The sequence below is a fragment of the Mastigoproctus giganteus genome, chromosome 7 (assembly GCF_048544385.1).
Source record: "Mastigoproctus giganteus isolate SK-2022 chromosome 7, ASM4854438v1, whole genome shotgun sequence".
NCBI lineage: Eukaryota > Metazoa > Arthropoda > Arachnida > Uropygi > Thelyphonidae > Mastigoproctus > Mastigoproctus giganteus.
Window position 1 is genome coordinate 47,040,584 of NC_143581.1, and position 22,535 is coordinate 47,063,118.

General features: G+C 35.8%; 2 protein-coding genes across 2 annotated transcripts in view; one reads left to right on the forward strand and one right to left on the reverse strand.

Annotated features, from left to right (window-relative positions):
- LOC150082876 (alanine aminotransferase 1) overlaps positions 1-9,091 on the forward strand; it is a 101,285-nt gene extending 92,194 nt beyond the window's left edge. The window contains exons 12-14 of the mRNA XM_090376887.1: positions 818-930; positions 5,790-5,881; positions 8,947-9,091. Coding sequence (XP_090233013.1) covers positions 818-930; positions 5,790-5,880 — 204 coding nt within the window. The 3' untranslated portion in view covers position 5,881; positions 8,947-9,091. The remainder of the gene's footprint in view (positions 1-817; positions 931-5,789; positions 5,882-8,946) is intronic.
- Positions 9,092-13,148: 4,057 nt separating this feature from the next.
- LOC150082877 (HEAT repeat-containing protein 3-like) overlaps positions 13,149-22,535 on the reverse strand; it is a 189,790-nt gene continuing 180,403 nt past the window's right edge. The window contains exon 14 of the mRNA XM_090378307.1: positions 13,149-13,360. Within this exon, the coding sequence (XP_090234433.1) occupies positions 13,244-13,360 (117 nt within the window). The 3' untranslated portion in view covers positions 13,149-13,243. The remainder of the gene's footprint in view (positions 13,361-22,535) is intronic.

Consider the following 22,535-nt stretch of genomic DNA (forward strand, 5'->3'; position numbering starts at 1 on the left):
CTCTGTACTTGTTCTAGCAACTTTACATCCTCCCAAAAATGAGGCCTTCAGACTGAGCAGCTTTTTGATCTGCCAAAACAAATTATCCCAGAAATTTTAGGTTGTACAGATTGTACCACTTTAAAAATTTTCAAGCCAGCTTGTAATTTAATGACCTCTGCCTTGGAGTCTTAACAAAATGCCTTTGTGACCACTTGGCCTTCTCTAAGTTATGGTCAGGGGCATGTCAGATACACACAACATTTGTCCCTAATGTAGTCTCATCTTAATCGTTCTAATAGCCAGTTTTCTCCTAAAAAGTGACATGCATTTCTCTAAATGTGTCTGTAAAGCACTTGTTTTTGTACCAGTGACATAGCTTTCCTTGCTGTTTTTGTGAAATTTTCAAAGATTATCCAAAATGCATTCTGGAAAAATAAATGTTAGAAACGTGAATATGGTGCTGATGAGTGTATCATTGAGAAGTGAAAACGTTATTCTCTGTTCACAATACCCATTAGACTTATCCCAATGATCTACAGGTGGGAACAATAATTGTTGTGTTTAAGGATACTGGACTGAACCGCATATGTTATTTATTTTTAATTTAAAAAAATGCAAATTGTAAAATTTTGGTGCACAAATACAAAATAGTGCATTATCTCAAATCTGTACATTTGGGGAAGGGGTAGGGTTTTTAATTATTTCAATTTTGTGTAATGTGGTATAAAGCCTTATTAAAATTTAGTAGCCAGGGCATAAATTACTCCATGTATTTAGGCCAAAATGAAATTTTGACATATTTCAAAAAAATAAATAAGCAATGTTTCTTTTTCAGTCTCTTGGGCAGGAAGCAGATTTCTTTTATGCAATGCAGTTATTAGAAACTACTGGAATTTGTGTTATTCCTGGAAGTGGATTTGGACAGTTACCAGGCACTTACCACTTCAGGCAAGGCTAATTATTTTAGTGATTTAATAATAAATTTGAAAGCTGAATCGTGATAAAAAAAAAAATTTTTCCCCCATAATGTGCAGCATAAAACTTCACTTTGTAAGACATGTTCCTTCCCCCCCCCCCAAACTTTTACCTCATTTACATCATGAATAGAAAAACTAATGCAGAACACTGGCCTATGAAAAGATCTAAACCTTCCTAATTAATTTCATAAATATACAGAATATTTTGCAATGTATTGGTCAAAATTCAGGAGAATGTTATGGAATTGATATTTATGCCGTAGGTTGATTTGATGCTGTTATTATCAAATTATTAAGTGCTAATATAGTGCAGAAAGCTGGCACTGCTGTAACTGTGCCTTCCTAATCTGTTTATGTGTGTCTCTGTTAGTACGGTTGTGTTATGTTGCAGAGTTATTCAAAATGTCACACACTTAAAACAAATGAATAATATGCCTCCATATAAGGGCAAATTATAGAATACCAACAATGATAGCCACAGAGTAGAATTCTGTATTACAGGACTTTGGTGGAGACTGGTTCTTTACCATGAGTGAATGTAGAATACGAGTAATGATAGTTTAGAGAATAAGGTGTTTCGCTTGCAATTCAGCAAATCCTATCATGCAAATTCAGTGTACGGTATACAAGTACAGTTATGCATTTATGTCTGCTTTTTCACAGATGAGGCTCAATTTATTGATTATGGTATTAACAACACAAGGTAGAAAATCTACATTTAGGCAAGGTTAAGAAGTTTTTTAGTGAAACTTATCAAAGAAAAAGTAGTTATCAAGATAAAAATCTGGCCTTGCCTTCACACTCCAATTTAAACTCATTAGATTTCTTGGTGTTGCATCAAGTTTAGAGTGTGTTCCATGATAACAAGGCAGTAGCTGGTTTAGATCCAAACAAAATGGTGGGGATATTCAGTGGACATGTGCATGCAATCAGCACCTCTGTAGCCAGGTGGGAAGGAACGGCAGTGCGTAGCAACGCTTCTTGATTAGACCGGGGTTCAAGCCCGTAACCACCAAATATGGAGGATGCGGAAAGGTCAGGGAATGACCACTGCATATTCCCGGAGCAATATGGCCTTAGTTGCTAATGCTCCTAAAAACCAAATAACAACAATAATAAACAGCATGCAATCACGAGATGGTCATTTTGAAAATTGATCCTGTATTACTGCTACATTACACTACTGTTTAATTTGATAATGCCTACAAACAACCCAAAATATAGCACATACTTCTAGCCATAGTAAAATCTTTTCTGATTGGGACTTACAAACCGTAGGTCATGCAATACCATTATTTTTTTTTCTTCACCTCAAGAATGTGTTCCTGAAGTTTGGCCAGTGCATTATGGAACAACCTACATGTGGGTCTCAGTTCTAAGCTCTAATTACTTTTTCTTATGGATCCCAACTGTTTAATCAAACATCTCATCTTATTTGCCTGCTCGGTTATACCTCATTCTGTTAAATTCATTAGTTATCTCTACTGGTCTTCTAATTGAATGAATCATTCAGAACTTTACTTTCTCCAGGCTGACTTTTCAACAGTGAATTAATTTTCAAGTTAATTGGTGTTGTTTTCCATAAACAAACTATGAATACACTCTTGGGCTATCTGAAAAAATTTGGGAGGAACCAAAACAGCAAATTGAATCAACTTGCTTTTTAGGAGTAGCATGCGTGATTGCTAGTGTTTGTCCTATTATTAATCAAGAGCTTTTAGATCAGGTGACATATAACACTGGAATTGAAAAAAAAAAAGAAAGGAAAAAATGATCAGTTTCTCAGATTGATTTATTTATTTATTTTTAATGCAAAGAACCGTTGATTTATCTGCTCCATATTCAGTTTCCAAATTGTTACCAATAACACCTTTCTTCAATTTTCTCACTGATGACAGCAATATATGTTTACATTGCAGACAACACAATACAGTTCATTTGGCCACAGCCTGGAAGTGGTGGCACCTCAATCATAAAAAATATTATTTTTTTATTTTATTTCTGAATACTATTTAAGTATACCAATGCTTAAACGTTTTTTAAGTTGTAATGAAAAATTTGAACTAGTGCATGTATTACGTTTTGTCAGTTAACTAAATAAATAAAGGGTATCTGAAACTATAGAAAGTTTTTTTAAAATAAACTACAGTGGACACTTCAAGATTCCCAATTAAAAAAAAAAAAAAAAAAAATTCAAGTAATGAATAAAATAGGTATAAACAGATGTTTTACAAGTCGTAAATAAGTGACAAGCGGCATTATAAGTTGCTATTGGGAGATTAGCTTGCAACACCTGCTGCTTTAGAAATCGTGAAAAATGATGGGTTTGCGCTTTCAGTTAAACACAAAAACTTGAAATTATTCAAAAGTTTGAAAACGGTGCATCCATTAAATGTTGGTGACCAAACCATATGAACGTCGTAAAGCTATAGACTTAAAATTGACATTGCAAAAAATAAAGGGAAGCATCGTATTGGACATGCGAGGAGTGGGTGGTAAGTTTTTTTCATTTTTTTACGTAGATTGCTGAACATTTTTCGATACAGTAAGTCGGGGACTTATGGATCTAAGTAAATTTCTTTTTTTAGTATTATAAAATAACGAACTAAAATAAGCAATCAATAACGATGATTACGGCATGCACAAGTGAGATACAGAGTAACAAGCAAAAAAATAAGAAAGAGATTCTTACAATTTATTTATGGTTTTTTTTTTTTTTTTTTTTATATGAGTGAAGATTTCAGTGAAAGGGACATACATTTCACCATAATAATGTAAAAACCCACAGAATTCCAGCTATCGCTATTTTTGCAAATGCAATAAGATCAAGTTTACTACTCATTTATAATTAGATGCACGAACAGAAAAGCCCAATAAAATGGAAAGTGCAAATTGTTTTATAGTAATGACCTACAGAAATGTGCTTCAGCACGAGGTGATAATAGTGAGTTTTCGCCTAAACCCTGTGAAGTTCTTTACAGAAAATTTCATTTTGACTGTTATCATGGTGCTGACTAAGATTATAAGTGACAGCAGTACTAGTAAATCTACCAAGAAAAGGAAAGCAATCGATTTGGGTCAGAAAATTAAACTAATGAGCTTATGCAGCATCAGCCAAAAAACCCCCTCCATTCATTCCAAATGCCTGTCCAGCTCAGCCTTAAATTTATTTAGGCTAAAACTTCCACAACAAAAGATGGAAGTCTGTTCCACCAATCAACTACCTGCTGGCTAAAGGAAAATTTCTGCACATCTATTCTACAACTGTTTTTCCTCAATTTGAATCTGTGCCCCCTCATGTTCTTAATCTGAGCAAGAGGAAGAATCCCATCAGCTTTCTCAAGCCATTCTAGGCCTCAATCAGATCACCTCACTGGCGCTGCAATTTGCAGAACTTAAGCCTTTCATGGTAAGAACACCCCTTTGTTGCCATTCTTTGTACTCTTTCTAGTAAATCTACATCCTTCTTAAAATGAGGCCTCCAGAGCTGTACACAGTACTCTAGGTGTGGCCCGACCATTGCTTTGTATAATGGGATAATCACCACCCTGTCCCTGCTAGCAAAATTCCTATATATCATTGAGAAGACTCCGTGACCTGCCCTGGCAGCACAATTACCCCCAGGTCTTTTTTCACTTCCCTGAGTGTAGTACCACACAGTTGGTACGTTTCTCTTGGGCTACTGTTACCCATATGCAGTACTTTGCATTTGTCAATGTTAAACTTCAGTTGCCACTTCTCAGCCTATTTGCCCAACTTATCTAGATCCAGTTGGAGCAACTTACTGTCGTTAACAACCCTGCAAACTTGGACGTTAAACCTGATATACCTTCATCAATATCATTGATAAATATACAAAGCAACAATGGGCCCAACACCAAACCCTGGGGAACTCTGCAAAGAGCAGTGTCATTTGATTACCACTCTCTGTTGTCTTCCACTCAACCATCCCTTTATCCATTGTAGCAACTTACCCTTAATGCCATATCTCTCCAATTTGTATAGCAGTCTTCCATGTGCAACAGTATCAAAATTATTTTTGGCATTCAGTTCCTCTGTGACCACATCATAGTATCCAATCAAATTGGTCAGACAAGTCCTCCCTTTAACAAACCCATTCTGTGTCTTAACTATTACTGCAGTCTTGTCTAGATGATCCTGCAATGCTTCTTTAACCAGTGATTCCATTATTTTACCCAGAACACAAGTTAAACTAACAGGTCTATAGTTACTTCTGTCACCTTTTGAATCCCCTCTGTGAATTTGTGATATATTTGCACACCCCAAGTCCAAGTATATTTAGGAAGGCAGACAGAAAAGCTGCAAAACTCAGACTGTTAGCAAGTGGGCCTGTTGTACCTCATGCTGACACTGCTGGATTAAACAGCTGTTACAGTGAGGCTTCACTTTAAATGTAGATATTTTTCAAGACAAATTCCTGTGAGGGTAAAAATTTTGTCCTCTGCATTGAGTTTCACTTTCCAATGCCTCAGCAGAAACTGTAAATCCAACTTTCTGTACGATATTTCCAAAACAGTGATGGGCTTAAAAAGAAGGAAAAATTTTACTATCTGATAATTCCTATACAAAAACAACTCTAGCTGGCTACAAGTTAAATCAAACAGTGATGAACAAAGTATGTCAATTGTTCTGAAGCGTTATTTATATTTCAACATTTTTCATGTTCATAGTGTGCTATACAAGTAATTAAAAAATCATAAAAATTATGAACTTTGTATGTAGCTTTAGTGTTTCTTAAAGATTCTGATATGGCATTTTCATTCTTTAGATGTCTAACTTTTTTGTTATAATTATTTTTTTAATTAACAGAACTACTATATTGCCTCAGCCTGACAAGTTGAAGCGCATGTTGAGTCATCTGAAAACTTTTCATGAAAAGTTTATGAAGGAATACCAGTAAAGTAAGTCTTCACTGCTAAATATTTCATCATTTGCATCTTTTACTTTCATGTTAGTTGATATAATCTATTAAAATAAAATTACCAGTTAAAGATGTTTTAGATAGGTTAAGGCGGTTTTCTGGTAACAACCTATGTTCATTATTGCACCTTCATTTAACAAAGTTGACCTGCTAACATATTACTTTACTGTAACTCATACAATGAACTTAGTAGATTTCAAAACAAGTGCTGACATGTGGTGGGTGGGGACTCAGGGAATGCATACTTTGTGAGATCACCTGTAATAAAACTTGGCTTTTCCAAAAATGATCTGAAAACCAAATGACATTCAAGGCAATGGAAAATGTCTCTCTCCCACAGTGCATAATGAGCATTAGTAGAGGCATATGATGCAAGAAAACATATGCAGCATCAGCCAAAAAAAAAACCCACTTCACCCCTCCGTTCATTCAAAATACCTGTCCAGCTGAGCCTTAAATTTATTTAGGCTATCAACTTCCACAAGGGATGGAAGTCTGTTCCACCAACCAACTACCCGCTGGCTAAAGGCAAATTTCTGCACGTCTATCCTACATCTGTCTTTCCTCAATTTGATAGTGAAGCCACTAATAGCACCTTTTCCTGCAACGTTGTTGGCATTGCTGCAGACAAACATCTACTGTATGATTTTGAAGAGACTGTTTTGCTTTTATACAGTACAGTAGAGCTGAGTAGTGGCACGAACTTACGTTATTTGCACAATTGTAACTAAGATAGTTACATGCCATACAGTGACAAATTTTGTAACTACCCATTTTTTTCCCAATAAATGGCAAGTGCATTCTTTTTTGTACCTGTTGTCCAAACGTCTCTTCAGTATGAGCCTTAGAACTCGCTCCAGAGCCCTCTACATAGGTATGTAATATTAGGTCAGAATCTTTAGTCTGGCATTTGTAACTGTGTTCTGTCAAATGCCACCTGTACTACAGGTTGCAACCCTCTAATATTATTTATGTTGTGGTAATTTGAATTACAAGAAATATCAATTCACTTCAAGTGTTATAAGTCAAGAAGAAAACATTAATTCTGAACACATTGTTCTGCTAAAAATATATGAGCTCCCAGTGTGACATTAGAAATTAATTATTTTACTTAAATTTCAGAACATGCTGTTAGCACTGCAGCTTTCTAAATAAGTGTGTAGCAGTTAAAAATGATTAGGTAGGTTTGATTCATGCCATCAACTGGTTTTGAATAATTGTTTACTTTGCATTGTCCCCAGGAGAGGGGACTGTGACAGTTGAGGATGCTACATGATCTTTATCAATCAGGCAGATACCAAAACGGGGGTTAATACATTAGAATTATGGAATATCTTTAAAGGAATAGTTGCAGAAGCTTCATGCATATATACCAAAAGGAGGATTCTGAGATGGATTGGGCTTTATACTGATGAAAGGTACTTATGCCAGTTACAAGTTTATCCATAATAATACTGCAGATAAGTATGTAAAATCACTGTCCAAGAGAGAGCAGGACTGTGGACAAGGTGTCTTCATGTATGTGAATGAGTGTGGAAAAGTTAGATAATCCACATGATGAATTAAACAGGTTCTTTACAGATAAAAGAACCTTCATAGTGAGGAGAGGCTGAGAAATGTGGTATTGAAATTACAGATAATTGTTTATTAGAAAAATTTTCAAGCCTAAAGGAAATTAAGGCTCCTGGAGTTGATGGAATATATCCAGTAATTTTAAAGTAGGTAGTAAAAGTGTGCACTGAACTGTTTAGGTTAATTATTAACAGTTAACTAATAATTAACAATGTATTGCTAATATGTAAAGGTGACTAAAAGTGAAGTGGGTAACGGAATAACCTGGTTTCAGTCCCTCATGAGAGATTACTGTATAAGTTGAAACGTGGGGATCACTGGTGAGATTCTAGGCTAGCTTGCAGAGATGCTGTAAGATATGAGTTCTCCCCCCCACCAAGATATTAGAAATTAATTACTGTCCTTAAATTTCAGATCATGCTTATGGACACATTATAATTTGTGCTGTTAGCAGCACTGCAGCTTTCTAAATAAGTATGTAGCAGTTAAATATGATTAAGTAGGTTTTGGTTCATGCCCACTTCACTGGTTTTGAATAATCATAACTTTGGTGGAGAATCGTGATTTATGGTTATTCTTCAGCTGCCATTATTTTTGATTTTGTAAAATAACATTTGAAGAAATAGAGGGAGTGATGTCATTGGGACAGTAGCTAATGATCATCACCAAGCAGTGCTTCTTCAGAACAACTTAAATGGATGTCAGAGAAGTGGCAGCTATTTCAATGCAATGAAATTTAAGGTCTTACACTTGGAGTTGAATTAAAAGTGATAGAAGAAGATTTCATACTTACAAAATGGGTGGACATGAAGTTCTCCAAGCAGCATAGACCAACAGTGTCCTATCACAATAATTTATTGAGCATTTGCTTGTAGGGATACGAGTCGCAAGACTGCTTGGAATTCTGTGTCCAGATTGGAGGCAACACCTAATTGAGTTTCTTGAAAAGGTCTAAATACAGGCAGCCCACTTGGTGAGAAGGGCATCCATATGAGGAAAGACTTCAAATATGCAGCCTACACAGCTTGCCAATGCAATTGAGGTGTACAGCGCTTTGAGACAGGTAGTAAAATTTTAACCATTATTTTTAAGGATTCCAGAGGTGGTAAGTTCAAATTACAGGAAAACGATCTGTAGTGAATTTTCTTCTAGCCATTCATGTTGTTAATTACTTGAATAAGTTAACTCTGACAGCTTGAGGAAGTTCAATGGTCAGTTGGATCTACATGAGATGGGAACACACTGCTTATTTATGTTTTATTTAATTAATTTCTTTTTTGGCAAGTGCTGCAAAGCCAGTGTTTTCTTCACATTATTATATGGCTAATACAAAAAGTTTTTTTTTTTTTAAATAGGCTAGGTATTCAATCTATCATAAAATGCTAAATATAGATATACTCGTAACTTAATCGAACATTATGAAGTGTTTGTTTCATAGAAATATTTGACTGTTTTTTTTCCTCTTCCCGATAGGCTTGTAAAGAAGATGTCTGAGCCATAAGAAATGTGAAGTATGGTATGGTATTCTTGTCAATGATTTAATTTCCTGGGAAACACTAGCAATTTAATTTTATTCCACTGTTACTTCTTGACACAATCAGAAATACAAACTTCAGTAGTGGGAGCATAACTTTGAAAATAAGTAAACAAATTACTAAAATAATCATAATAATCTCTTGCATATTATTATGTGAAACAAACTTCGTAACTTCATCTTAATCACAAAATAGGGTTATGCCACCTCTAGCATTAACCATTTGATATTGCTTACAGAGAAATTTAATGTTTGTAGGCATGTGGAGTCCAAAGACTTTAACCCTTTCATGTGTGCAAATGAATGTGTATACACGTTGTCTTGAAATTACAAGGATTTAGTGCCATCTATTAACTATGTTTACAGGTAACTAACAGTAGTCATATTTATGACAATTTCAAAAAAATGGTGCAAGGTTCAAGGGCTTATAAGGCAGGAATGAAAAACTCTTTGCAGTTCAGATCCAGAAGTTGATGAAACTGAATCAAATAATGCATATATAAATGTAAAAGATATAGCATACAAAAAAAAAAAAGCAACAACTGATATGCTTGTTTCTGGCAACAAGCTCACTCTAATGTTCAACTGTAGATTCAATCTAAGGAAAAATATATATTTAAAAACGTTTATATACATAGTTCTGCAGTTTCGCAAAACTTTCAAATCAGCCCCCCCCCCAGACATGCAAAAATGCTCTTGAAAAGACCATACCCTAAAATTACAATAATAAACAAATTAACCACCTGACTTTCCCTATAGGGTGAATTGCTTGCATAATTTGCTACAAAATATTTCCAAAAGAACAGAACATAAACAGCACTATTATGACTTTTTATTCCCCTCCCCTCCAATTGTGGGAGCAGGAAAACTGATTTTATTGTTACTAAAACTTGAAGACTAGGATTGTTATTTCTGGGTGAGAAATGGCTGTAAAATCTACAGTGTGTTTATACAACTTGCTGCATTTACCAGTGGATTAATTTGACTTGGCAAATTGAGGATGAGGATTAGTTCTTTTCTAATTTAACATCATATATAGTATAGCAGTTTTTTTCTATAATAATATGAGGTTATTCAGATAGTCATTGAGACCCACACCTAGTACAATCAGCAAACTGAACGGATAACATTCCCAGATCTAAAAATCAATTGTACCATTCCATGTGGACAAGGTGTCTTCTCATGTGTGTGAATGAATAGTGGACCCTTGTTAGTTTCATGCTATTATACTACAGTTTTCCAAAATGAGCTAATAAATAAAAATATAACAGACGGGTTAGTTAAACTATAAAGGAAAATGCTTCTGCTCTCAGGATTATTTGTTTAGGCTTTTCTTGAAAACCTCAACTGCAAAATATATGGAAAGAAAAGTATCATTCCTGCAAAACAAGAGTTTTATATAATATAGCATTTTAGTATGGATAATTAAAAAATACTACTACAAAACTACACTCATTGTTTGAATGGAACTATAATGAAAATGTGCTGCTGCACAGTATACATGTCACCATTAAATTTTACACATTTCTAGCAATCAGTTAAACAGTTGCAAAGGACAGCCTCCATGTCACTAGCATGCACAGGGGCAAAGGGTAGTTTTTCCCTGATTATCTTCAAGAAGCAATGAACCTCCTATACAGTCAAAAGGAGATTTCATTTTATGATAGGTGCAACGAATACAAATGCTTATTTTCAATATAACTTAACACCACATCATTCATAAGGTTAAGTGGTCTCAGATCTCTTACCATACACAATTTTACTGAATTCCCTTTGTTCATCTTAAATAACTCAGTAATGTTTCATCAAGGGATTGATTATTATAATAACAGTATTCCCCCCTCTTAATAGCAACCATATAAACAGAAAACTTTACAATAAAAGGTTAGAGTTGCATCACGAGCAGCTGTTGCCAGAGTGGTTAGCAATTCAGTACCATTGTTTGAAACAAGCAATAACTTCATATTTTCATACCTGGTTAGTTAGGCAGTCTTAAGAAGGGAGAGTTCCTCTGCATGAGTTGAGTTTTTTGGCTTGCATATCTCTATTTTAGATTGATTGATGATTTTATTGGCGCAAAACCGACTACGGTTATAGTGCACTCTATTGTAGAAAAATCCTTTATTCAGTTCAACATATGACCAAACATAAGGTAATGTAGATGACTCAGTTCTTCTTAAAAGCATTAGATAGCTTACTGAAATTCTGCATAACACACAGTTCTATCAATTAAAATGCTGTTGTGGATTCCTAGACTTGAGATTACATTGAAACGTTTTGGCTTATATATGTATATTATGACAAGAATGCCTACAGTACTTCATCTCTGCAATGTGGCTGCTGCTATGATGGATGTTCAGTGTGGATATCACTCTTAGTCTTGTGTGAACATATCTCACAAAATTCATATATATGGCAAAATTGTTTACCACCCACCCTTCCCCACTGTCTTACACACAGGGGCAAGAATTGTTACAAGTGCCTCAGAAACTGTACAACAGTGCACACAAATTCATAGCACAGTTTTATCATTGTTAATATAAACACTTTGTTCATGGTGATGTTTGTATAGTTATAAGAAAATTTAATCATTTGGGGCTTCCATCAAGAAGTTATGTCAAAGTGCTTTGTTTTGATACAGAGGTGTAAAAACTTGTTTTTTTTTAATATTTTACTAGTGATTTTTCTTATGTTCAAAAAAGTGGGAAAAAAAATTTGTGTGTGTAACACAATGATACATTTATCCTGTTGTTACATGAATAAAAATATGAAATGAACTTAATTTTTTCTGAAAAATGCATTTTATGGCATATTGCTCAACACAAGTATTTTTGTGAATTTTTTTTTTTTCCCAAATGGTGGAAGGAGAGGATTAAAAGATTTGTGATATGACCAGTATAGTGTGTCCAAAAACATAAAAATACTACTTAATCTAATAACTCTTACTATTAACTTTGGTGAAGGTAAAGAAAGCATGCAAAAGTACTTTGCCGTAACAGCATTTGTATTTTGTTGCTCGCCCAGTAAACAGACGGTGGGTGTTATCAGTCAGGAGTAGAAATTGAATCCCATGGGAGATTGACCTTTTTTTCTTTGGAATCACTGGTGGATAAATTGTTTATTAAGGGGGAAAAAAGGCAAAGGAAGCACAGCAATTTTCAATAAAGTTTACTGGTGAAACTACATTACACACATTTTTTACGACAGCAAAAAAGGTCAGGTTACAAACACCCCCTCCCCCCACTTCGGGAGGGTTTCAAGCTCCTGTAGGATTCAACTTCTACTCCAGACCAATAACACCGACCGTCTGTTTACCTAGCGAGCAACAATACAAATACTGTTACGGAAAATTTCATCGAACTTTTACATGCAGGCTTTCTTTGCCTTAACTTTAATAAATTGCAACAATGCAGCACTCTTTTTTTGCTCTTCTTCTATATAAAAATTCATTTCACATATTTAGTTCTTTGGTTGGCTCAAGTAATGCAAACAGAGCTTGCTGCACAGAGTAGATATGTTCCCTTGGAGCCATAAAAGTGACAATACATAACAAGTTTATTATGAGGTTCCAGGATTCTCTGATGCTATTTGTTGAGAATTAGTGAAGAAAAGAATTTCTAGTTCCCTTGATGCTTACATGAAACCTTCAACAAGTGCCTATAGTTAGTATGCTACCAAAAATGAAAGCACAAGGTCCTGAGGAATGTTTTTATTAAGAAACTTGACAGTGGGACCTTGGTGAAGCAACAATCTGAAATTTATACTACCAGTTTTCATCAACCGTACATTACTTTTCTTTTGATTTAGGATACACGGTATTTCAGTACTACGTCCCAATAGGCCGCATTATTTTTCATTTATGCATGGCTAATAATTTAATCTGATTGATTAAGTTATCCCATAATTGGGCAAGGTTCAACTACTATATACAAATTAACAGGCTAGAAAAACCTGTGCATTTTAAAGGAGTTGTGTGTTTGTAGATAATTTTGAAATAGCATATTTATGTAATAAACTGAATTGAGGGAGAGGAAAAAAAAGGTACTTTTTGCTTACCATATTCATAATGTGGAATGGTTTGTTATGCCAGTAGGAAGGCTTGAAATACTTCTCTCAGGATGTCTTACATAGAAAGCAATAATAAATATTTAAATATTCTTTAATCCATTTTTTTACATGGTTGTTGCATGAATAGCAAATCACTTAAATTTACACAATTCATTGCGTTGACTTATGTCAGCATCTTCCATTCTGCACCTGTTCATTCTTGTATTTGATAAATCGTACGAGATTTGTCTTTGCAGTCATGATGATTGGAAAATGGTCTCCCATTTGTTTGCGTTGAAGCTTAATCTGAAAATGACAAATGGATCGTTTTTAATAAAATAACTTTTACCATCAATAATGAAGTAAAAATCAGCTAAATTTTGACATTTAAATTAACAGAGTGACTGGCATATTATTTGTGTGTGTGCATATGTACAGGAGGGGGGGGGGGGAAATATTTTACTTGGTCTCCACATTACCTATAATCTAGTGCCCTTCTGCAATAGTTATCCGTATGGAAACTAATAACATAAACCAAAAAGTTAGGTAATGTATGCAGTTTAATTTTTTTTTTTTTTCTTTTCCTGTAATTAAAGAAGTAAAAATTAAGTAATTGTTTTCACTTCACTGCATGCACATACCTCGCAATGTAATTTCATTCATTTATCTCTGTGTCTGCCATATTGCCCATTCATTTCTCCATGGCAACAACACTATGTATGTATGAAAAAATAAATAATTTCTACTGGTCTCATTTTAATGAATATTTCTGTGGCTTGGTTGCAAAATACAACAATCAAGCTTATTTCCAGTATAAGATAGCTTATCATATCTTTGCCCGATGCTCACATCAAATCGATCCGGTTAATATATAATATTAAAGATCTAAGGTTGTAACGCCGATAATATGGATATTAAAAGACTGTTAATTTATACGGTTTTTATAAAACTAATCTTGTATTCCATTTCCAATGTCTACTTACTGCTACCAAGGAAGAGCAAAGCATAGTCAATGTTCAGCAATGATAAACAAGAAACAGAAGACAATTATCAAATTATATTAAAAATATTTTAGACTAGGTTATTCCGATTATGAACCGTGCTCACAAGAAGTAAAGTGACAAGATTATTTTTGTTAACCAATGTGAATCGCACGTAAAGGTGTATGGTCTCCGCACATTTATAGAATTACAGTTTAATTTCATTTTAAGAGTTTTGTGTATTAATTACTTTAGCTTCATTAAAAAGAAAAACCTGGATGGTGTGAAAGTAAAGTTCAGATGCCTGGTGTTGTAATCACATCGAAAGATAATTTTGGTTAGAACCAATGTAAAAGGAGTTGCACTCCCCATGAGCAATGTTATAGACTATATTGGTTGGCTTCCTCAATATTGTCTGGAGTTTACTTATTGATTGTGCAACTATTTTGAATTCTGTGTTTTTGAAAATGTTAATAAACTGTCCATACCATTGTTGTACATAAGGAACTTTAATAAAATATTTATGTCTGGTGTTCTTATTAAGTGGAACCGATTCAGATTTTTGTTTTGCCTGTTGCTGAATGGTCCTAATTATACTTAGTGTATATCCACCGTTTAAAAATCTTGTGTAGAACTATATCTGTACACATTATAAAATTGGTTAAAAGTGATACTCCTTTTATACATAAAAGGGTGGTAACTCGAATAATGCAAAATTTCCCTGTATTAGTAGGTTTACGGTATATTTTAAAGTGTATGTTATTGTTGACCCTTGTTAACGTAGAGGTTTTTTTCCAAAGTAAATTTAAGTCTTGTGTATATATTATTAAAATAACTCATAAGATTATATACATTATCTTCATGTGAAATAACAAGGATATCGTCCAAGTACCCACCATAAAATGTTAACCTGGGAATATATGGATTTAAGGGTAATTGCTCAATAGTGTTAAGATAAATTTCAGCTACTAAACCACTCAGGCAGCCAAAAATTTGTCTGTAAATGTCCAATTGAAAATCAACATTGTAATTAGCCTCCAAGAAATCTGATTAAATGAAAGAGTTCGGTTATAGGTAACTTGGTTTTATTTAACATTTACATTAGTATATAATGAGATAACAATTTATAATAATCTAACTTTTTGTCTTTTAATGCAAAATGTAAAGGTTTTATGATTTCATATACAAATAAGACGCTAGAGATGCAAAAGCTGAATTTTTGTAGAAAACAATCTGATATCCTGTTTTATGTAACTTAACTTGTCTAAACAGGGTGGGTACATTATTAGTTCTTACTTTAAGATTCTTTAGTGTCGCCAGTGTAATATAATTTCTTCTTCTATATTCAGTTAAAGTGTTATTGTATTTACTTCTATTTTCCAATCAATAGGTGGAATTATCAGATATGATATTCTTCAATTTCTCAATATAATCCTCCCTTTATCTGCTCTTTGTATTACAATATTATCATTTTTACTTAGTTTTTGTAGCCGAAACACTTTAAATGAAATTAGACTGTAATTCTATAAATGTGTGGAGACTATGGACCTTTACGCACAATTCACATTGGTTAACAAAAATAATCTTGTCACGGTGCATTAATTTTAAATTATAAGAGGGTGAATATTGTTAAATTTGTCACTTGTCACTTTACTTCTTGTGAGCACAGTTCATAACCTAGTCTAAAATATTTTTAATATAGTTTGACAATTGTCTATCATTGCTGATGGGTTTAGTTTGGGGAAGATTGATGTACATCGACACTTTGCTCTTCCTTGGTATCAGTAAGTAGATGTAGACATCAGGAATGGAATAAAAGATTAGTTTTATAAAAACTGTATAAATTAACAATCTTTTATATTAGATATTAACCGGATCAATTTGATGTGAGTGTCGGGTGAAGATATTTCCTACAAAAAGGTATGATAAGCTATCTTATGTCTGGAATACGACCTCATCAATTAATTCTACACTCCAGGAACTGCAATGCTTATTAGGTATATAATTTGTTTCGGAAGTACATTGGTCTTTACTAATTTGTATACCAGGCTGTAAGGATAGTGGGTAGTGGCAAAACAAGCTAACACTTAAACCCTTCTGAAGAGTATTTGTGTGTGAATCCTAAATTTACCACATTAGCATTAGCATTAGTAGAGGCATTTGATGCAAGAAAGCAAGCTTATGCAGCATCAGCCAAAAAAAAAAAAAAAAGTAACATAAATAAATAAAAATAACCACTTCTACTTCACCCCTCTGTTCGTTCGAAATACCTGTCCAGCTGAGCCTTAAACTTATTTAGGCTATCAACTTCCACGACAAGGGATGGAAGTCTGTTCCACCCACCAACCACCCGCTGGCTAAAGGCAAATTTCCGCACATCTATCCTACATCTGTCTTTCCTCAATTTGAATTTATGCCCTCTCAGGTGATTTTTCTGAGCTAGAGGAAGAATCCCATCAGCATTGAGCATGCTCAAACCATTCAAGGCTTTGTACACCTCTATCAGATCACCCCGCTGGTGCCTAGTTTCCAGACACTGTAATTTGCAAAACTTAAGCCTTTCTTCGTAAGAGAACCCCTTTGTCCCATTCACCAATCTAGTTGCCCTTCTCTGTACTCGTTCCAGCAGCTCTACATCCTTCCTGAAATGAGGCCTCCAGGCCTGTATACAGTACTCTAGGTGTGGCCTGACCATTGCCTTATACAAGGGAATAATCACCTCCTTATCCCTGCTAGAAAAATTCCTATATATCATTGACAATACACCATGAGCTACTCTTGCAGCTCGTCTGCACTGCTCAGAGAACTTCATATCTGCCTGCACCACCACCCCCAGGTCCCTTTCATTCTCTACCACTGTCAGTGTAGTACCACAGAGTTGATACGTTGCTCTGGGGTTGCTGTTTCCCATATGTAGTACTTTACATTTGTCAATGTTAAACTTCATTTGCCACCTCGAAGCCCATCTACTCAACCTTTCCAAATCCTGTTGCAGCAGCATAGTGTCAGTAGTGTCCTTGACAACCCTGCCAACCTTCGTATCGTCTGCAAACTTGGACATTAAGCCTGATATACCATCATCAATATCATTTATAAATACAGAAAACAATAAAGGCCCCAATACTGAACCCTGAGGGACTCCACTAATAACATTAGTCCACGATGAGCAGTGTCCATTGATTACCACTCTCTGTCTTCTCCCCCTCAACCACCCCTTTATCCATAGCAGCAACTTGCCTCCAATGCCACACATGCAAGGGAACAGGTGCTCAGATTAAAGTTGCCAAGTGTCCAAGCTTAAACAGTCCAGTATTTGTGTAAATTTTGTACCTGTTGTTACTCTTTGGGTAGAACTGTATTGTGCAAACTTCACTTCACTGTTTTCACATTAGTTTTTCTTACTATAATATACGTCTTCCATGACAGCCTATTTGGCACTATGCATTGCAGTTTACCTCTAGTTTGGAGAGGTCAGGATCTGATTCCCATCTATGACTGGAAGAATTTTTGAATTGCTATTCCAGGATTTTCAGCCTGCACAACATGTGGCTAACGTAAAACAGAATATAAAACAAATTTAATGATCAGTATATGCTGCCCCTCAAATTTTTTTCAGGGGCAGCATCTGCTGTGCATTAAATGCACAAGACATAATATGATGTGGGGTTTAAATTAGCAATATAATATCAGTGTAGATACACCGTAGTTTACACATAAATTTACTACATACCTAATGTAAAGGCATCATTTAATTTTATCTCATATTGTGGCTGCCTTCACGAGATAACAGGTATTGCACTACTTTGAATAAATAACACTCCTCTACTAAAGTAGATAACTGTTATTTATTCTCAGTGGGCACTGTTTCGAAGCTAGATGGCTTTGCAACTGTGATGGTACCTGCCCGCCCACCGATGATGAAGCCAACTAGCTTTGAAATGGTGTCGTCTGGGTGGTATTACCCACTGAGAATAAATAACAGTAGTCTCCTCTACTAGAGGAGTGTTATTTATTCGAAGTAGTGCAATACCGGTATCTCATTGTAAAGGCAGCCACAATATGAGATAAAATGAAACAATGCCTTTACACTATGTATATAATTAAATTTATAGGTAAACTACGGTAGTAGTAGTGGCATGTGATGCAAGAAAGCAAATGTATGAGCTTATGCAGCATCAGCCAAAAAAAAAAAATCACACCATTCCCTCCAAATGCCTGTCCAGTTCCTCCTTAAATTTATTCAACCTATCAACTTCGACAACAGATGGAAGTTTGTTCCAGCAATTAACCACCCGCTGGCTAAAGGCAAATTTCCGCACATCTATTCTACATCTGTCTTTTCTTAATTTGAATTTATGCCCCCTTAGGTTCGTAATCTGAACAAGTGGAAGGATCCCATTCAAGGCCTTATATACCTCAATCAGATCACCGCGCAGGTGCCTAGTCTCCAGCCACTGCAATTTGCAGAACTTAAGCCTCTCTTGGTAAGAGGATCCCTTCATTCCCCTCACCAATCTTGTTGCCCTTCTCTGTACACGCTCAAGTAAATCTACATCCTTCCTAAAATGAGGCCTTCAGACCTGTACGCAGTACTCAAGGCGTGGCCTGACCATTGCCTTATACAGAGGGATAATCACCCTCTGTATAAGGCAAAATACTCATTCAGTTTGTTTGCTATCTGAGCAGGATCATCAACAGTTGAACCATCGATGGTGTATCTACACTGATATTATATCATTAAATACATAAGTATATATAAAAAAACATGCACAACAGAGATAAATCCAGGTTAATTCTGGAACAAACTGCATCTGTAAGGTGTTTATCCCCCCCATGGGCAGGAGCAGCAGTGCGTAGCACATGCTTCTTGATTAGACCGGGGTTCGAGCCCGTGACCACTGGTCACGGGCTCGAAAATACTGTGACACAAGCCATAAAGTATACTGTTCTCCTAATAAGGACCAAAAACCAGCACAAACTAAATATAGTTTTTTCACCTTGTATTAAAAAAATTTTCAGGAAAGGCTCTTATGCCATGCATTAAATTTTATTGATATATATAATGCACAGTGGTTTTTTTATGTTTAAGTAACTATAAATGTGATCGAAATCTAACCTGTTTATACAGGAATGTTAAATAAAATGAATGAATTTGATCTTCTGGTCAGGTTAATTAAATGCTGATATCATAGGGTTAACTAAGACATAGTGCCACCCAAAGACAAGGGATGAAGAATCACATTACAGTAAATATAACTTATACAGGGTGTCAAGACCCAGGATCTCCAAGAGATACAAGCAAAGGTTATAATGATTTATACACCATCAAGCCATGAGGTTGAAGAAATGCACAACGAAACTGAATCTTCTAGATGAGCAGAAAACTCACAAGACTATCATTATGGGGGGACTCAATGCTAAGGTTGGAAAGAGACAAAACAGTGCAGAAAGGGGAACTGTAGGAAATTTTGGAATTATGGGATTAACAACTAATGAAATCGACTTCATCCTCACTAACAGAAGACACATCATGAATGATGTTACTGTCACGAACAAGGTAAATGTTGGAAGTGATCACAGAATGGCAACATGCACACTTGATATAGATAAAAGAAAGGAAAAACTGACTCAAGTAAATAACACAAAGGTCTTTGAGATAAACAGAAGAGGAGAAAAAGCAGTATATACTGGAACTTAACAAGTTTGAGCTTCGGGAGACTGTTCAGGACTACGATATTGACAACAAGGAATACTACAACTTTCAAGTGATAAAGCCCAAGAAATCCAAAGAAGAAAAAATTAGTCATGAAGAGCAAGATAAACGCTGACTGAGTTATGCAAAGCCATTAAAAAGAGACTCGGAAAGGACATAAGAAGATTTAACGCAAGAAAAGTAGAACAGGCATTAAGGGAAAACAAAGGACTTAAATCAGCAGTAATATAGATGGTGTACTTATAAATAGCAGGAATGATGCCAACAGGGGAGAAGATGGATCGCAAATTAGTAACACATACAACATACCCGATATTCTTCCTGATGAGGTAGAACATGCGTTGAAGAATCAAAAAGCTCTGGGGGGAAATGAAGTTACTGTACAGTTGTTAAAATTGGGAGGAAGAGGCAGAACTCCTCACAAAATGCATTAGAAAAGGTGTGATGTCTAAGGAGTGGAATAATGCAATCATAGTTTTGATGCATAAGAAAGGAGATAAATTGGAAATTATAGACCAATTAGCTTGTTATCCCACATCTACAAGTTATTCACAAGGGTCATTACTAACAGATTAGAACCAACCGAAAGAGCAAGCTGGATTTAGGACAGGATCACAGCTAATGGAGAAAGCAAATGAATACAAAACACCATTATGCCTGGCATTTGACTCCATACAGCATAAGGCAATGTTTCGGACAAAGCATAGATACCCCATATATATGAGAACACTACTTCCTTTATTAGACTAGACAAAGACAGTAGCAAATTTAAAATTGAGAAAGGAGTTTTATTTATTTATTTTTTCTATGAAAATCACAAATACAAGAGGTATTAGACCCTATAGTACTTAGTATCGTGCTTGGGTTGGAGAAGATAGTTGTTGACATTGAACTTCTATAGACTGTTCTATAGAACTTCTATAGAAAGGAAGGTTGTTCCAGAAAACAGCAGTTGGATGAAAAGTTGGCTGGTGGTGGCACGTGTTCTGTTTTGAAAGAGAGTGAGAATTATAGAAGCCAATTCAGAAGAACAGTGCCCATGGAAGTATCTGTAGAAGCAGTAATGTGCTTGTGCCAAGAGAGATTAGAAGTCAGGGTAATCCCCAAAAGAGATATATCAACTTGCCTAGAAATCGGTGTGTCATCAAAGATAAGCATAGGAGCAGAAGAAACCTTTTTGCAAGAGATAAGACAGCACTGAGTTGTCTTTGCCCCACTGGAGAATTACCTGGAGATCAGCATTTAAGGAATTGGTAGCTGATTGAGCAGGGCAAGGTGTGGAACGCAATGTGCTATCATCGGCAAAACTATGGATAGGATTGCCAGTCAATGGAAGGAGATCATTAATACACATGGGGGAAAGAACTGAACCTTGGGGAAACCAGCATTAGTGGAGAAGTTACACCAGACGACAGTGAGCGATCAGAGAGAAACTGGATAACCAATTACAAAAAAACCGTTGGCAAACCATAAGATGGAACTTGTTTAGACCTTTATGCCAAACATGATCGAAAGCCTTTGAGATGTCTAGAGCAACTGCTTGTGTTTCACTGAATTTGTCCATAAATGGGTAACATAAGCCAGAATATCACTAGTGGAATTCCATACTGGCGATCGTTGATCAGACAGAAGGTTTCTAGGTAGTAGTAGTAGTGGCATGTGTATGAGCTTATGCAGCATCAGCCAAAAAGAAGAAAAAAAAAAAATCACGCCATTTCCTCCTCAAATTTATTCAACCTATCAACTTCCACAATGATAGATGGAAGTTTGTTCCAGCAATTAACCACCCGCTGGCTAAAGGCAAATTTCCGCACATCTATTCTACATCTGCCTTTTCTTAATTTAAAGTTATGCCCCCCTTAGGTTTGTAATCTGAACAAGGATCCCATCAGAATTCAGCGTGCTCAACCCATTCAAGGCCTTATACACCTCAATCAGATCACAGCGCAGGTGCCTAGTTTCCAGCCACTGCAATTTGCAGAACTTAAGCCTTTCTTGGTAAGAGGATCCCTTCATTCCCCTCGGCGCCTCCGTAGCCAGGTGGGAAGGAGCAGCAGTGCATAGCACACGCTTCTTGATTAGACCGGGATTCGAGCCCGTCACCACCAAATACGGAGGATGCGGAAAGGTCAGGGAATGACCACCGCATATTCCCGGAGCAATATGGCCTTAGTTGCTAATGCTCCTAAAAACCAAATAACAACAATAACATTCCCCTCACCAATCTTGTTGCCCTTCTCTGTACACGCTCAAGGAAATCTACATCTTCCTAAAATGAGGCCTCCAGACCTGTACGCAGTACTCAAGGCGTGGACCATTGCCTTATACAGAGGGATAATCACCTCCTTTTTCCTGCTAGCAAATTTCCTATATATCATTGGCAGCTTGTCTGCATTGCTCAGAAAACTGCATATCTGCCTGCACAATTACTCCCAGGTCTTTTTCATTTTCTACCACCTTAAGTGCAGTACCACACAGTTGGTACGTTGCTCTGGGGTTACTTTGCATTTGTCAAGGTTAAACTTCAGTTGCCACTTCTTAGCCCATCTGCCCAAATTATCTAGATCCTGTTGCAGTAGCACACTGTCATTAACAACCCTGCTGACCTTAGCATCATCTGCAAACTTCGAGATTAAGCCTGATAAACCTTCATCAATATCATTGATAAATATACAAAACAACAGTGGACCGAACCCTGTGGGACTCCACGAAGAGCAGCACCCATTGATTTCCACCCCTGTCTTCTCCCACTTAACCATTATAGCAACTTACCCTTAACACCATTCTA